The sequence below is a fragment of the Pogona vitticeps genome, chromosome 2, assembly GCF_051106095.1.
Source record: "Pogona vitticeps strain Pit_001003342236 chromosome 2, PviZW2.1, whole genome shotgun sequence".
Lineage (NCBI taxonomy): Eukaryota > Metazoa > Chordata > Lepidosauria > Squamata > Agamidae > Pogona > Pogona vitticeps.
In genome coordinates, this window is record NC_135784.1 from 301782394 (window position 1) to 301799124 (window position 16731).

The 16731-nt window shown below is 41.0% G+C and overlaps 2 protein-coding genes, 1 long non-coding RNA gene and 1 other non-coding gene across 7 annotated transcripts in view; 2 read left to right on the forward strand and 2 right to left on the reverse strand.

Moving 5' to 3' along the window:
• The window catches only part of MYO5B (myosin VB), a 339707-nt gene extending 334364 nt beyond the window's left edge, over positions 1–5343 (forward strand). For all 4 annotated transcript variants that reach the window (XM_072992940.2, XM_072992941.2, XM_072992942.2 and 1 more), the window contains 3 exons: positions 514–688; positions 1481–1561; positions 2432–5343. In XM_072992940.2, the coding sequence (XP_072849041.2) occupies positions 514–688; positions 1481–1561; positions 2432–2584 (409 nt within the window). In that variant the 3' untranslated portion in view covers positions 2585–5343. The remainder of the gene's footprint in view (positions 1–513; positions 689–1480; positions 1562–2431) is intronic.
• Positions 1–13445, reverse strand: LOC144586254 (uncharacterized). Its single transcript, XR_013540975.1, has 5 exons — positions 13309–13445; positions 11117–11202; positions 4215–4253; positions 3364–3472; positions 1–619 (listed from the first exon to the last, which is right to left on the reverse strand). It is a non-coding gene; the product is annotated as an uncharacterized LOC144586254 (long non-coding RNA).
• LOC140705278 (small Cajal body-specific RNA 18) lies at positions 10947–11032 on the reverse strand. The gene has a single exon (XR_012084706.1).
• ACAA2 (acetyl-CoA acyltransferase 2) overlaps positions 13111–16731 on the forward strand; it is a 16567-nt gene continuing 12946 nt past the window's right edge. Inside the window, exon 1 of the mRNA XM_020813491.3 lies at positions 13111–13633. Within this exon, the coding sequence (XP_020669150.2) occupies positions 13618–13633 (16 nt within the window). The 5' untranslated portion in view covers positions 13111–13617. The remainder of the gene's footprint in view (positions 13634–16731) is intronic.

Genomic DNA, 16731 nt, shown 5'->3' on the forward strand with positions numbered 1-16731 from the left:
TTGCAGTTCTTTCTTTAATACAGTCTGTACTTAAAAAGAGTTTTGCCTGTACCAAGGTAAGGCTTTAAAAAAATCGGGTGTGGCAAACAGTACAATTTCTTATGCAAAGATATGAATAAAGCATTTCTTATTGATATAGTAGTAAAATAACTCTAGGTTTCGGACGAAAATAAATATTGCAGAAGTATTTACACACACACACACAAACACACACACACACACTTCTGTTCTTCTATTTTCCCCCCTGAAGACTTCAACATTTCCACAGAAATGTTTATATTTCTAAGCATGACCACACCACATGACTTATCACAGATTTAGCTCCACTCGCTCTCCAATGCTTAAACTGCAATTTTAACCCAGACCCTAATTTAATCTTTTGGTCACCAGTCTTGCAGAAGACAACACACACGGGCATTAGAAAACTCAAACCTTCTTAGCAACTTGCAGAAGCAAGCTGCAAGGTCTGACACACTTCATTTTTTTAACCCGTGGCTTGTTGTTTGGGTCCAGGTTTAACATCAGTCAGCTGGAGGAATGGTTGCGGGGCAAGAATCTACATCAAAGTGGGGCTGTGGAGACTCTGGAGCCTCTGATCCAAGCAGCACAGCTCCTACAGCTGAAGAAGAAAACATCAGAAGATGCTGAGGCAATCTGCTCTTTGTGCACATCGCTCACAACGCAGCAGGTAAGATACTAAAAACGCACATTTATACATATTTTTATGAGTTCAAATTGGTTATAAAAACATGAGAGAGAGAGAGAGAGAGAGAGAGTCCTGCCCATTTTGTCCTTGCAACAACACCATGAGCAAAGTCCAGCTGATGAAAGAATGATTTCTGCAGCATCACCAGTGAGCTTCCAGGCTGAGCAGAAATCTGACCCTGAATCTCCCTTTCTCACCTTCAGGCACCCTAACCCCTATAGCACACTGACTAACAACTGTATTAATCTGGAAGTTGAGTCATGGCAACTGGACTTCTTTTTTGTTAGGTTGAAACATTTCACTACGCGTTCAAGGAGCTTCTTCAGTCAGATGAGTAGCGAAACGTTTCAACTTTTAACAAGAAATAAGTCCAGTTATCATGACTCAGCGTCCAGATAGCCACACCTGGATGACTGAGAAGCTTCACAGCTAAACTATATTAATCCTTACCACAGCTATTTGCTCCTCAGCCTGAGTCGTACTTATGGGGGAACCTGCAAAATGGTCAGGAACAGACATGCCAAGAGTTGATGGGTAGGCCGCAGAAGCTAGGGTTAAGCACTATTCCCCTCTGCCATTTTGTTCCCCTATACGCTGGTGCCTCTTCCCTGGCTATTATCTTTCTGACTTACAGTTCTACCCAGACATCCTAAGTGTGCTTCCTGCCCCCTAGAGAGTAAGACCTGACAATGAAGAAGGAGATTTTACAGTGAGGGTTCAAAGTGTACTTCATCAATGGAACAAAAAACTTGCATCTTATTTTCTGCTCCACAGATTGTAAAAATACTCAATCTCTACACTCCCGTGAATGAGTTTGAAGAGCGAGTGACAGTAGCCTTCATAAGAAATATTCAGGTGAGCTCTGCAACAAAAAGAAATGGCTATGTGTCTGGTTTTTAGAAGGCAGGGGTTCTAAAATACAAAGCTTGGTAGGTTCTCTAGGGCAGGGGTCCCCAACCCCCCCGGTCAGCGGCCGGTCCGTGGGCTTCCCAGAACTGGGCTGTGGAGACAGATCTCCGCCCGCCCAGTAGGCATGTCGTGCTCGCGGGGGGGGGGGTGTCGTGAGATGCCCCCGGGCAGAGCCCGCCCCCCAAACAGTCCGCGGCCCCAAAAAGGTTGGGGACCGCTGCTCTAGTAAATTGGAGGACCACAACTCCTACTCTTCAAACTTTTTCTACTTACAAATTGTCTTATTACTGCAAAAGCCCTCTTCTGCCCTCTGGTGTCCAAAGAAGTGGCTGGCAGAGTGCTGGGAGTCCTGGAAACATACAGTATATCAAAATTGTCTCCATATTCCCCAGAAAACACAAGGGGACATTTGAACCCCTTCCAATTTTTTTTCAATCATTTTTAAATATGGGTGGAAGAGAATCCACTCAGGGATGCTGAGGGGGAGGGTGCATCTGCCCCACAGCTTGGCTAGAGTATGAGGATCAATTAGTCACGTTGACTGCAAACCTGTTCATAGGCCATCTATTGTGTTGTGTTGCTTTTAGCAGCACTATGTTTTGTTGTTTTTAGCAGCATTCTTTATTGATTTTAAGGATTTCAATGAATGTATTTGATTTTAAGTGGTTTTTACTTCACCCCAGCAACAGGAATCGAGTCATAACACAAGGACTAGGCTTCACTGCGCATAATTGTTCCATGTTGGGTTTCCACATATTTTCTATCCGTGTTGATGTACTGTTCTTCTCTCCCCCAACCCACCCCTTGTTCTTTTAGACCCAGTTGCAAGACCGGAATGATCCCCCACAGCTGCTGCTAGACTTCAAGTTCATGTTCCCTGTTTTATTTCCATTCAGTCCTTCCTCTTTAACCATGGACTCTATTCACATTCCTGCTTCTCTTGACCTGGAATTCCTCAACAAAGTCTGAAATTATTAACTTGACTTGTAGCCAAATTCCCAAAAGTTCAAGGGGAAAACAAAAAACAAATACAAAGAACTGAAGGATCTCTTCAAATGTGGACCAAATGAACAGTTAAAAGAACCAATACACATTAGTCAGTCAATCAGTCAGTGCTAAATTGTACAGCATAAGAATCTAATCTAATATTTTGGTTGAATTCTTATATTTTGGTGGGGTTTTGTTTATTTGTGGGGGGTTTTTTGTTGTTTTTGAGGGAAACAGATCTTTCAGCTAAAACTTGAAACAAAGGGGATTTGTATTGTCTCATACCATGCTAAAATAATTGTCTCCTGGTGACCATTAAGACCCAACATTAGTAAACGGAATATCTATTTTAATTTTTTTAGCCTATCAAAACGTTGAAATAACAATGAGAAGGCTATATGAACACATCTTTAATCTTTGCAGGCTTATGAGTTTGGCTGACATATATTAGAAGCAGATATCAGTTTTTCAGTTGTTACCAGCAGCCACTGTTTAAAAACAAAATCTTGTTTCAGCAAATAAGGTTTCTGCAGGCCACACTAAAAATTCATGACAGTTTGAAATGAAACTGTGGGGCAGAGATGAACATCACTTGGAAGCTTGAGAAGTGGTTACATTTGTTCCCTTAGCTCCCTTTAAACACTAATGTGTATGTACCATAAAGCAATCGCTCTGAGAGTTACCAGTTCACCATTCTGGCTATCAGATGCTAATAAATATTTCTTACATAACAACAAAAAGGAAAGATGTCACAGACTTACCAGTAATTATAATTCTATAATGTGATGATCCATCTGCAGGCTACAATAGGGTTTTCAGACCAGTCTAGAAGCTGATTCAACCACTGTCCATGGCTTTATGATGCTTTCTCTAATAACAATATTGGAGAGAGAGAGAGAGAGAGAGAGAAGGCAGCATTATATTTATTTCAAAAGATGGTGTTAGTTTTGCTAGTCCAGGTGAAGAGCACTTCCACTTGTGGCCATCCAAGTCCCTGGTATAAATGCCCTGGCTCAATTATGTGTCCTTGAAGGGTGAGAATTCCCCAAATCCACAATCTCTTGCCACTGATATAGGACTGCCTGAGCCATAAGCATAAAATACATCTTCAAGGAACATGCTGTTTCCAAGTCAGATGTGAAAGACACCATATCTCACTATGTGACAGCATATCAAACAGTCACGAAGAGAAGATCACACCATAACATTCCGGTAGCAAAACTGATTGAAACAGAAGCCTTTTGGGAGAAAAAGAGCGGGACACTAGGACTTGTGGCTCATGCCTTTATCAGCACACAAAGCAACGCAAATGGGCAAGAGAACTAGTTTCCTGCTGATACCACAGCACTGGTATCCAAGTAACTGACAGTACTTTATTAAACACTACAGAGTCAGAGCCCCACTGTCCCATTAGTGGAAAGAACAGAAACTGCTTCAACAATATACGATTGACAGTGCATTAAATATTTTAGCTCAATGGGGTTTTCAGAATTGTGTTAAGATAAATAGCTTTCCCAACCTCCACTACTTAGGCATTCATACACGTCCGTTTGCAACTATTCTTCAGCTGCAGTTAAACCATCAATGTCTTCAAAGGCAGCAACCTACGTACCATCACAGCAGGTCAGGTAGTAGCAATGGTTGCATGAATCTGTAAGGAGACATGTAAAAAAGTCATTATTTTGCAACTTTTGTAGCCTCTACTTACTATCCAGCCAATTCTAACGGAGACATGCTACTTCTGCTGGACCACAAAATGTGATAGGTGGGTGTTTCTTTTTTCCCAGTAGTAGATATGTGCTAAGAATGCTTTTAATTAGACAATATGAAATTTTTCAGAGTAAATTTACTTGTTATAATCCCATTCCCCTCTTGGAAAGTGTCTAGCTTCACTAACAAATCAAAACCCCAACAGTCTGCCCTGGTTCAAGAAAGAATTGGAGCACTTGCCCAGTTTTAGCCCATAATTAATCCCAATGGTGCCAAGCCCTCTCTAAAGTTTCAGCAATCTGTAATTCAGTTATTGCTGACTCAGGTACTGAATCAGCAATACCTGAGTCTTGTAATACTGAGTCTTTAAATTTAAAGATAGACATTCCTATCATCATCTGGCAAGCAAAAACAAAACAAAACCTCTGTCCTTCAGCCAATCCCGATATGTGCTGCCATAAATGTCAGTAGAAGAAATCTAATGTCATATAGATGTTGTAATCCTTGAAGGAATTCTGGGTAAGAAAAGGGGTGATCTCTTACTAGTAACACTTCATTTTTCCTTAATAATTTACAGTAAAGTGATTAAGCCAGTAACTGTTGCAAAATTGTGCTTTCACTAACACTACCTTCCAATATTCCATATTGCTTCAATTCTACAGTGCCTTCTGCTTCCTTTCTATAGCTTTTATCCCTAGCAAGGGTGTTCTGCTAGGCTTCAAAGATGCCCAAGGCACCTGCTGCGATAAGCTGAATCAGCCATATTTCAGCCAAGGAAAATTTCCCTTGACAGCACTCAGTCACACCTGTACTTAAATGTGGAAAACTGCAAATAATCATAATAAATTGTTCTTGTCATTTCCTGTACACAGCAAAGTAGTTCTGGAGCAAGACAGTACAGGGCCTATACTCAACAGCTACCACAAACTGCTCTATTAGGGTAAATAGGGCAGGCAGTCCTTTGTACTGGTGGGGCATATGCTTGGCAGAATAAGGAAGCATAACCAGCTTGCTACCTCCAAATAAACAAATACATTGTGTGTTGCCCTTGTCAAAGCACTTTAAAAAAAAAATACAGCATAGCAACAATTTCCACTGAAATTCTGGCTTTTTGGGGGGGGGTTAGTTTTGCTTTTAGATTTCTTTTTCTCCAAATAAACACTGCAATTCCAACTGATTCTCTTTTTCCCCCAGTCATGGTCAATAAGACAATATAAAAGCCAGACTCTATCAGCACCCATCCCTCCAAGCTACAGTGACTATTTCAGCAACCAGGGAATTTTCTCTCCATATTACATCACCTTCCTCTTTTCAAATAAATCTTTCATCTCTCTAAAAATAAATCACCCCTAAGGTGGAGCATTTTGCCAATTGTGATGGATTCACAAAGGCACCATGTACGTGAACTAGGTAAGCACTTCTTAATTACCCAGTGTAATACAGATTTGTCATCTTTCACTGTAGAATAAGCAGAAATGATGTCTTCACACAATCAGCCCCTAAGAGTGCCGGTTTCTAGATATTCAGTTATGTGACAAGCATGTTTCATCACTGTGCAATTTCCCAATGTGTTCCTCAATACAATATAATTCCAATTCAGGAAGCAAAATGAATGGAGCTACAATATAGAGACCATAGAAAATATATTTTAAAAGTGTGGATAATGCTCTTCCAGAGGATAAGAGTATTTCACTACAGGACTACAAGGAAATTAATTTATATTATGTATTATATCTGTGTACATTTTTTAAAAATCTGTTAGAATAGAAATTGAGTATCTGTGTTTAATTTATCTGCAAACTTGCATTTTCAAAAACATCTCATGTTAAATAACTTTGATGTAACATTTTTGTTACCTGTTTTTAAGATATTTTGAAATTTGCTTTTTAAAAGGACAATTCACTGCTATTATGCCATGCACGCACAGGCCTTCTCTCTCTAATCAGCCATATCCATTTGGTTTAAAACACTTCAGCACAGCTAAAAGTGGATAGTGTCAATTATTTCATTCTCTTTTAAAAACTATTTCTGATTGCTTACTTTCCTACTGTGTGCCTTTTCACCATTATTCTAAATCACTGTCTGTTAGAACTGTAATAACTGTGGAGAAACGTCACCAAATATTGTCTAGATTTGTATGTAGGCAGTTGAACATGGAAAGGGAGGTGGACATGTTTAAGGAGCACACTGTTCAAACAACAACTGCAAAACCCACCGTCGCACATGGATCTGGATTTAACTAGCTTTCCTCTACACAGCTCTACAAATACCTCCAAGTATAAATGTAGTTTTTAAAAGCTCAGTGAAGGAAACAGCAAGAGGAAAAAAGATTCATCACTCTGATATGTGCATACTGTCCCCTGTTCACATGTACTGTTTGTCAAGATGAAAATATTATTTGGCAGGCTCAAATATTCATAAGCATATATTCTGCTCTAAGCGGAAATGGCATATTACAGAGTCACTTGTACTGGAAAAAAATACCACATGTTCATGACCTCTCCCCCCCCACACACACACATTACTTCTACATGCTTACTGCAGTGCATATGGAAATAAGACTTGATCAGTGTGTAACGAGAGATTTCCTTGTCAACCAAATTTAAGTGGAAATCTTTTTGTAGTTTCTGGAATAGTTTATAGAAGTTAATTTATGTTCACAGTTTTTTTACAAGCGCGATAGGAGATTCAGTGTACAAAAGCAGTTTTCAGTCATGTTCCCCAAGAATGGTGTAACAAGTAGCCACAGAACATTAGTAGCACCCTTTCATCCAACTGTGAGAATTTATGGCTAGAGAAAAAAAAATTCTGTTCAAGTAGCAGGAGGCGACAGTGTCTAATCAACTCCTCTGAATCAAGAGAAAAAGACTCCTGCTACCTCCAGAAGGGAATACTGCCCTGTATTTTGTTAGCAGCATGTTTCCTGCTAACAAAATGCTGGAGGGAATATTCCAATCTCTGAGACATAACAGACGTTCAGTACTTCTGTTCTGAAGTGAGTAAGTGTACAATTTTGTGTAAGATTTCTTTTATGTAAGATTTCCTTCATTATGATCTGGGTTTAGGGAGTGAATGCCTTACTTAAAGAATTGCTCATACAATTTCATCACACACATATTCAGTATAACTACTGTCCTCACCCTCAGTAAATGCCAGTGAAATTAGACATTTGATATACCTGATGGATTAGGAGTTTGGTGATGAAAGTTCATGCCAGAATAAACATTACCCTTGGGGTGGTGCAGACTTAACACTCTGGCTTCTCCTAGCCTGTTATTCTCTCCAAACCATTTAAGCCACTCCAACTAAGAAGGATGGTAATACCACTCTAATCATATTTGATTATAACTAGACTCCCTCTTACCCAGGGATTGCTAACCATCTTCAGATCCCGATTATGAAAGAACACTGGCATTAACTGATTAATCATCAGGGCTGATACGGTATATAACCAGGGTTAAGACTAGCATAAATTCACATGTGTGAAGGTAATACTTGTTCATATGTGGTAACACTTAACATGGTTTTCTACTCATTCCAGCACTACATTAGCTATGTATACAGTACAGTACTTGATTGTCAGAAACTGTGTAATAACGGTGCTCAGAACAACCTGGGATGATACAATTATTATAGTTGGCTATCCGTAACTGTGCCAATTGAAACCTACTGCACAAGTTAGCCTTTATGTTATGTAGTTATCTCTTCAAGCCACTGTATTTTTAAATCAGCAAAATTTTTACTGATTTTTTTTTTCAGTTTTCTGAATTAAGGCTGGATTTAGCTATAAATAGTTAAGAGTATCTCCACAAAGGTTGCTGAGTTGTTTAAAGAGTACAAAACCAGTAAAAATGTTCATTTAAGGCAGGGTAGGTACCATGCTGGTGCTGCCCCAGTCTGGTTTTTTCCTAAGGGAGACGACTACCCCTGTTAAAGGTATCTGGGGACTGACTTAAAATGGGAAAAACATGCATTTGGTCACCACAATAGCAAATTCAGCAGTAGCAGGAGGGCTTGTGGTTCTGGGGTTTTCAATGCAGCCTTCAAACCCTGAAAACTATTCCATGACTGTGTAAAAGGAAAATGAGGCATATGTCTAACAATGCACAATCCAAGATCAGTTATGTACATGCCAACTCTCACGTGCCAACTATTAAGCTCTGGGTGGCTTAAGACTGCTCTAAAGGTGCTTGAATAACATTTGACAGCAAGTCTTTGAAGTGTAGATAAAAAAATTACTGGTTATAAAAAAAATTTTCATTTTGAACAAACCTGTAAACTACACTTGCTGTTTATAGAAAAATGACTGTAATAGTCACTGTCATTTAACTGTGCATAAAATATTGTGAAATAAATAGTTTGGAATAAATGAGAGTGTGCTGGACTTACTTTTCACACACTGTCTGCATTTGATGTGGTATTTTTCCACAACATTAGCCATTCCCATTTTCACAGACAGAAGATAAGGATGCTTTCTCCTCTTAACTATATTGCTTGATACTGGTAATCCTTTTAATGGTAGCATATTCGTCCATTTATCTGCTGAAGATGCAGTGATGCCATGGGAGGTTTTTAAAAATTAACAATAATATTAGATCTTTGAATTACAGATTGGTTGACAGATTTTGGACCCAAGGCCAGATGGCTACAAGAGGGGGGGAGAAAAGGTAGTGTAGCATCTCTCTGCCTTGTCCACACATCTACAATACATCTGCAGTTCACAAAAAAGCTGCCCAAATGCAAGCATTTTAATGGAAGGTTCTTACAAATGCTCGGCTGCATATATTTATTTATGTAACATACAGTACATGGCCTCCTTTCGTACTGCAGTTCTTAACAATGCCAAGTGCAAGGAGCAAGCTGAATGGGTAGCTGTTCTGTAAGAGAGAGGTTCCAGGAGATATTGAGGTCCCAAAGCATTTAGGGCTTTATAGGCGATAACCAGCACCTTGAATTAAGCATAAAAACGGAGCCAGTGGACATGTGCCAAAACTGAAGACAGGTGTTCATATCTGCTGGTACCAGTAATCAGTCTGGCTATTGCATTCTGGACCTGCTGGAGTTTCCATACTACCTTCAAGGGCAGCTCTACGTAGAGAGCAGCACAGTAGTCTATTTTGAAGATTACCAAAGCATGGAGCATTGTTGCTGAGCATTTCCTGTCCAGACAGAGGCGTAGCTGGGAAACCAAAGTGGATAAAAAGCCTCCATAGAGCGGGCTAGAGGCAGGAGTTCACTCAAACCGAATATAACAGATCTCTGCATCTTTAGCTCTACATCAGGATCTTGGTGTTTCAGCTTGCATTTGACAGGATTTAATGAAAAAGTAGCTGGCTGGAACAGCCCAGTTAGCTGGACTATCTGACTGCAGAGCCAGCAATTAGGAGTTGTAATTCCCACTGTCTTCCCAGGAGAACAGTCTGCCTCTGTGGCATTTAACAAACTACACAGTCCCAGAGAACCCTCCGAAGAAGGAACTAGCAAAACATTTCATACCATTATACCTAGAAAAACCTTAGAAAGTGTCACAAAAATTAAAGATCAATCTGATGACACACAATCACTATTTTTAATGAAAAAGTGTTTGGAAGAAGGGAATATTTTTTTTTTCACACATAACCCTTCCCAGGGTTATGAAAGAAAGTAGTCTACTTATATGAAGATTAAGACAGCAGTTCCATACAGACATTTTTGAGAATAAGCTTCATTGAACTTAATGCGACTTGGCTCTAAGTAAAAACGCATAAGACTGTATAGCATCATATTTAAAGCCTGAACCTGTCACTCAGGGTTCTTACATTACCACCCTGGAAGAACCACTGTCAACGACAACCACAATGGAACCGCAGCACTGGAAGAAATTGTATAGATCACTGAGTCCAGCCTCTGTCAGGGAGGCACAGTGGGGAACTGGAATTCCCAACCTCTGGCTCCGCAGGCTAATACTAAACCATTTAGCTATCCAGCAGTTCATATTCACCAGTGAAACAATCAACACTGTCATCTGTCAAAAGAGTCTTGCCAAGATCTACTGGAGTATGTATGGCTGGTGAACTTACATGCCCTAACACCTGTGTAGCCTTGGACAAGCTGCATGATCCCACAACATCACCAGAACAAGAAACTGGTAAACCATTTCTGATTATTTTACACCTAGAAAACCCTGAGAATGTCACCATAAGTCAGAATCAATTTGACAGCATATCATCACCATCAAAATATTACCTATAAAATGAGTAATTTTTTGTCAAATTAGTCTGAATGGTGAAAATACTGTATATAAAAGACTGGAATGGGGGTGGAGAGGCAAGGAAATATGTAATTTGTTTCTGTTCTGTCTTCTAAACTGCTCTAAAAATGCTCTTGGCTCTTCACACAATATTCCTATGAGGTAGAATAACTGGATTGAGACTGCTTGGCTCAGGAAAATAAGTGAAATTTCACAAAGGAGCGATTTCAACTCTGCTTTCCTCAGTCTTAGTCCTACACAACAACCATTAATCATAGCAACTCAAAGGATGGTATGGAAAATTTTTCTTCTCTCTTTAGGGCTCCTCCTGGCTCCTCACATCCTGTGATGTCTTCTGCACATCAGCAGCCAACTGCACCAACAGCAGCTCGCCAATTACTTTCTTAGTCTCAGTTGCCTTGATTAGCACAAATTCTATCATTCAGTTTCATAGAATTCAGATTGCGCAGTGGGCTATTCATCAAAGACCAAGTCCTTTGCTGCAAGGGGCACAACCTCCTAAACCGGAGCACTTGAACTCTCACACCGTATTAATTCAAACACATAGTTCTTACTTTCAATCCTGGAGTAGTTCCCTCAGATAGGAAAATCTTCTAGTTCGTACATTTTTAAATGGAAATAAGTGTCTCTTCTTCCTGCGCTGGAAAAGAAAGGAGAAAAGGTGAGAGCAGAAGTAGCTTCTTTATCTTAAAAGTAAGGCTGGAGATCAATGCTGAACCATACTTTTAAGAACTTACTGGAATTGGGTCACAGAGCAAAGAAAATGGCTTGTGAAGGCAGAATGCCTGATACCATATTTCCAGGTTTCTAGGATTTGGGCAAAACTATTTTTTTTTCATTGAATATGATGTTCTAGGACAGAGGTATCATACTCAATTTCATCTTGGGCTGCACCAGCATTATGGTTGCCCTCAAAGGGCCGGTTGTATCTGCAAGACTATATAAATGTATCTACTCTTTATCATATTAAATATAATCGTACTCATTCGATTATTACTGGTATTAGTAATAATGTAATACAGTAACTAACTCTGAAAGTAAAAGTCTATGATCAAAGTCTAGAAATAGTGTACAGCTATTGTACTGAAGAGGTCCAGTTAGACCGTAGTCATCTTGCTTTTTGTAACCCGCTTCGCTATATGAATGTGTAAAGCAATTATATTAAGGTTTTGCTTAGGCAGGCAAGAATTAACAAGGGAGGAGGGAGTGTTCTTCTGAGTTTCTTTCAATACTTACAATTAAAGTATTCTCTAAATTGGAATCCTGTCTTTGGCGTCTGACATGAAGTAATGAATTATTACCCACAGCCAAGCACTTGTAGGAATTCCTACTAATTACAGAATCTTCTCCAATTTCTCCTCCTCCTCCCACCCACCCCCCTTAGCCCTTCTTTCATGTTTTGCCTTATAAAAATGTATACAGTACTTTTGTATCTGGGGTGCACTTCTTCTCCACATGTTTTCTGAGTTTGAGGTTTGTGTCTATTTGCTTGCTTTCAGCTCCAAATAAACAAATATTTATTGGATCTCTCTGTCTCTGGCTGATTAATGCATACAGGAAAAAAACAGGAAATGGTCTTGGTACCCTTTAGTACAATTTATTGAAAAGTGACTTTTAGGTTTATTCTTCACAGAAGAAAAGGCTTGCAAATGTCATTCTACTTGAATGCCATTTTATCTTCTCCAGTGCTGCCCACAGAGCTTATTTATGATACATGAGCTTGCCACACACAAACACTGCTGCTAGCAGCACGAAAGCTATTTTGAAAAAAATACAGAATATTTTACAGTAGGCCTGATTCTGCTGATGGGGGTCCAGGCAACTGTTTCCCTTCCAAAATAGGTGACTACCTTATTGAAGAGCCAATTTATTCAAAAAATCACATAACTGGGTTTAAAGCATACAACTGAAACGGTTTCTGGAAGGAGTTCTGGTTGATTTTCTCTGTTGGTGGTGTTGTTCTCTCTCTCCCCCCCCCCTTTCCTTTCTTTTTTTCTCCCCTTTCCTTTCTACGTCACTACCACCTTTGGAAATTTAGTTTTGTTAATCTGACACTACAGTCACAGATTAACGAAGCATATACTATAAAACTAAGAACTACTCCAAAGAGCACCTAAACTATGCAATCCGCTACCAAAAACAAACCAAACAAAAAAAAACTTCAAATCTTTCAGTGGTTCCTGATGAAACCATATCTGCACTCCTCGGCTTGAAGTTGCGGGAAAGCATCTAGCTGAGGCTTTATTTAAGAGAAAAACATTTTATTCCTCGTTATCTGTCGCCTTTCCCCTACACCTGTTCTGGCCACCCGAAGAGGCGCTTTACCGCGGGGAAGGCCACGTTGCCAGGGAAACGGCCGCCCGCCATGTGCCGAGCCTAAACGGCTCCTCGCTTTACTCTCTTGGTCCCGCCTAGCTTAACATTCGCAGGTGCAGATTCCACGCTAACCGTGATTTTTTGGGGGGAGGGGGGAGAGTTTGGGTTTCAAAAACAACGAAATAAATAATAAATTATTTTTTTAAATAACCAAGTCCTTCTCGGGACCTTCCCTCCGCTTCAAGGATTACTAAAGGCGAGCCGTTGGTTATTCCAAGGCTAAAGAAGCCCTTCTGCTTTTGGGTGGGCTGGTTTGGTTTCCTCACGAGGAACCATAAATAACGCCAACAGCCCTGCCTCGTGACAGGGACGACCTTGGCTTCAAATTCAGGCACCCCTTGATCTCTTTGAGGTTCCCTCGCAAACGTACCTGAACTTCGGTCGGTCGGTCTGGGTGGCGTTGGGGAAGCCATGGAAAGGATGATGATTTTTTTCCTTCCAGGACCTCCTTGCCTCCGAAGCGGCTTTGGCAAGATGAAGCGCCTGCCAAGGGCAGAAGAAGGAGGGGAAAGGGCGAGGAAATGGGCTGGGGGGAGAGAGTGGGAGGGCCCAGTCCCTCCGCAGCACCGGGCAGGATTGCACCAGAGTCCAGGAGGGGCGGCCTCAGCGAGGCTTCCGCGGACGGAGGGTTTTTCCGTCTCACAAAGGCAAGAAGAGTCGAGTCAGCCCAGCCGCCGCCATGGCTCTGCTCAGAGGTAAGGCTCCCTCCAAAAACTTCGCCCGTTTCCAATGCCTCCTCCCTCCTATTTTTGGTTTAGGCCCAGATCTTGCAACGTCCCGTCCCCCCCCCTCAACCCTCCGGGCGGGCCCAGTGTGGCTGGTCGTGGACCCCACCGTCTCTCTCTATATATAAAAGTATATTTAGTTTAGCAAAAAGCAAAGCACGTTGCATATAAACCGCCCCGTGGTGCTTCAAACTTGCTCTGTGGACGGGTTTACAATTTAATTATACAGGTTACACATTGCACACACACACACACGAATGAGCTGGGTGCTCAGATTTGGTGATTGCGTGTGCCCTCCGGAGACCGCGATGTACTTTTATATAGGTCGCTTGAATAAATATAGGTGAGTCCAAAGTACACGAAGGTAAATGAATTGACTCTTAGTTGGTGTTATTACAACTACCTTTTTCCCCCTAGCTGTTTTTTCTTTGGAGTACCACGCTCGTTTTTAAATTGTATTTGCTTATCCATCTAGTTTTAAAACTTTGATTATTCCCTAGGGAAGATCTGGATCATTTTCAGGTTACGAATGAGTATTGAAACGGAAAGGTAGTAACTTGCAGTCCATAACCTGGGCGTGGTTCCTGAGGAGCAAGGCCATTTGCTCCGTGGTAATATGGTGGGATTGCAGATTTCAAGGAAGCACATGACACATTAATCCTGTATAAGGTCAGATATCTTTGTGTGAACACTTTATTGTGCATAGGTGAGGAGGTTCTTCCTACACTAGAAACTGGGACTGGTAATTCTGACTTATAGATCGACTATAGTAATGTGTGGCCTTGCAGATGTTCTAACAGTATCCTCCCCAAACAACATAACTGTAGGTGGGCATGAAATGTGGCTGGGAGGCTGCATTTTACACATCCAGACTGCCTGGTCGCTGTTGTGGTGTCATTTCCCATTCACCCATCCCTTCCAGTGCAGAGAAATGAACCCATTGTATTCTCCCCAACCTCTCACAGAATGATTGCTTGTTGGACAGAAGCCAACTAGAGACAAGTGCTTCAAGTTGCAGTCTCCCTTACATGTACACAGAAACTACCCTGTTCCCCCTAAAATAAGACCTAACCTGAAAATAAGCCCCAGTATGATTTTGCAGGATGCTCATCATATAAGCCCCACCCCAAAAATAAGCCCTAGTTAAGTGAAACCCCACCCTCCATCATTGTGCAGCAACCAGAAGACGACATGACTTGTCTTTGAATAAATGTAGATTGTTGTACATGAAAAAAATAAAACATGCACTGAAAATAAGCCCTAATGCATTTTTGGAGCAAAAATTAATATAAGACCCTGTCTTATTTTTGGGGAAACAGGGTTAAGTGGGAAGTAGCTGGCTGGATATCTCAGTGGTTTAGGTATCTGGCTGCAGAGCCAGAGGTTGGAATTCAGTTTCCAACAGTGCCTCCTCTGAGTAGTGCCAGCCTGTGTGGCCCTGGGCAAGCTGCACAGTCCCAGATTGCCTCCAAAAGGAAGGAATAGTAAACCACTTTGAAGTATTCTCTACTTGGAAAACTCTGAAAAGGGTCACCATAAGTCAGAATTGACTTAACATTAATATTAAGTAAGAAGCAATGCCAAATCCCTTTTACAGCTGAGATGCAGCCTGCTTCCAAAGGTTAATTGATAAGTTTGTTAGTATTTGCTTCAGGTTGGTTCAAAGTGTGAGAGACATGTGACTGGTTTCAGAGCTGAAAGCCATTGTTTTTGAGGCTTCACCTCTTAGAATTGCCAGATAGTATGTCCATAGGTCATGCTGGCCAGGGAATTTTGGAAGATGTAATATTAAAACATTATAGCTCCAATTCTGCTTTGCTTTCAAAGGAGCTATGTAGCTGGAAATCTGCATAGTCTGACATTGTGATTCCACAGTGGCTGTCCAGATGCCAGGGAAAGCCCATTTCCAGTGCTCACCTTCTGTTGTTGGCCCTGCAACCAATGTTTGGCAGCACACTGTCATTAATGCTGGATGTAACAGTCGCAAGATTAGGAGTCACTGAAAGCCATGTTGTTGTCATTTAGTTGTGTCCGACTCTTCGTGACCCCAGGGACCAGAGCACACCAGGCCCTCCTGTCTTCCACTGCCTCCCGGAGTTGGCTCAAATTCATGTTGGTCGCTTCGATGACACTGTCCAACCATCTCATCCTCTGTCGTCCCCTTCTCCTCTTGCCTTTACTGAAAGCCATAGCCACCAGGAATAATTCCATTTTAATGTGCATGCACAATTTTGTCTGTGAAGTCACCTTTTGGGTTTTGTTTGTTTTCCCCCCAACAAGCTGAACCTACAACAGAGGTTATTCTGCAACATTGTGACCTGAACAATTCTGAACAAGGGCTAGGATCCTGATGCACACTAATAGAGCATAATCTTATATCAGTATTGTTCCTTGTGAATTCCGGGTGACTCAAGGCTGTTTGATGTAACAAAGATTCTGCTCAAACAAGATAGAGACCACTCTCTGAGACCTTTTCCAATGCATCCTTCAGAGTCCAGAGCTTCTCCAAAGATGGGGGAAATCCCTGGGAACTGCTAGAATCTGAAATTTACCCCACAGGGCTCCAGAGAAAGCTTGTCATTTTTAAAAGAAATGCTGCCACCATCCTTCTTTGAAAAATTAGAGCACAGAGAGCTCTTAACATGGTCTCAAAACTCATAAGGTGGTCATGCTTGGAAGTGGATTTAGAACCTGCATTCCTCTAAAAGCAGTCTCCAGATAAAAGGTTTTTAAAAGTTTGTTTAAAAAGAAATCAAATAAAAACAAATTAGAATATGCTTGGCTGAAAGCCAGGAAACAAAAGGGTTGCAAAGTGATGAAACAGTTGCAAAATAAAGACACAAAGTTTTGAATGTTTGCAATGAAAATAGACACAAGGAAACAAACAAAAAAACCCACTGTCCTGCCATTGGGGCTGTTTTTCTGCTTCTCTCCTCCAAATTCAAGGCGCTACCCTAATTCTTTATGAACACATTCTTAAAAGAGCAAATAACTTGCACAACACACATTGGATGCAACAGTATCCTGGGCAGTTTCCCCAGGTCTGAGCCCACTTGCCAAATAGAGGT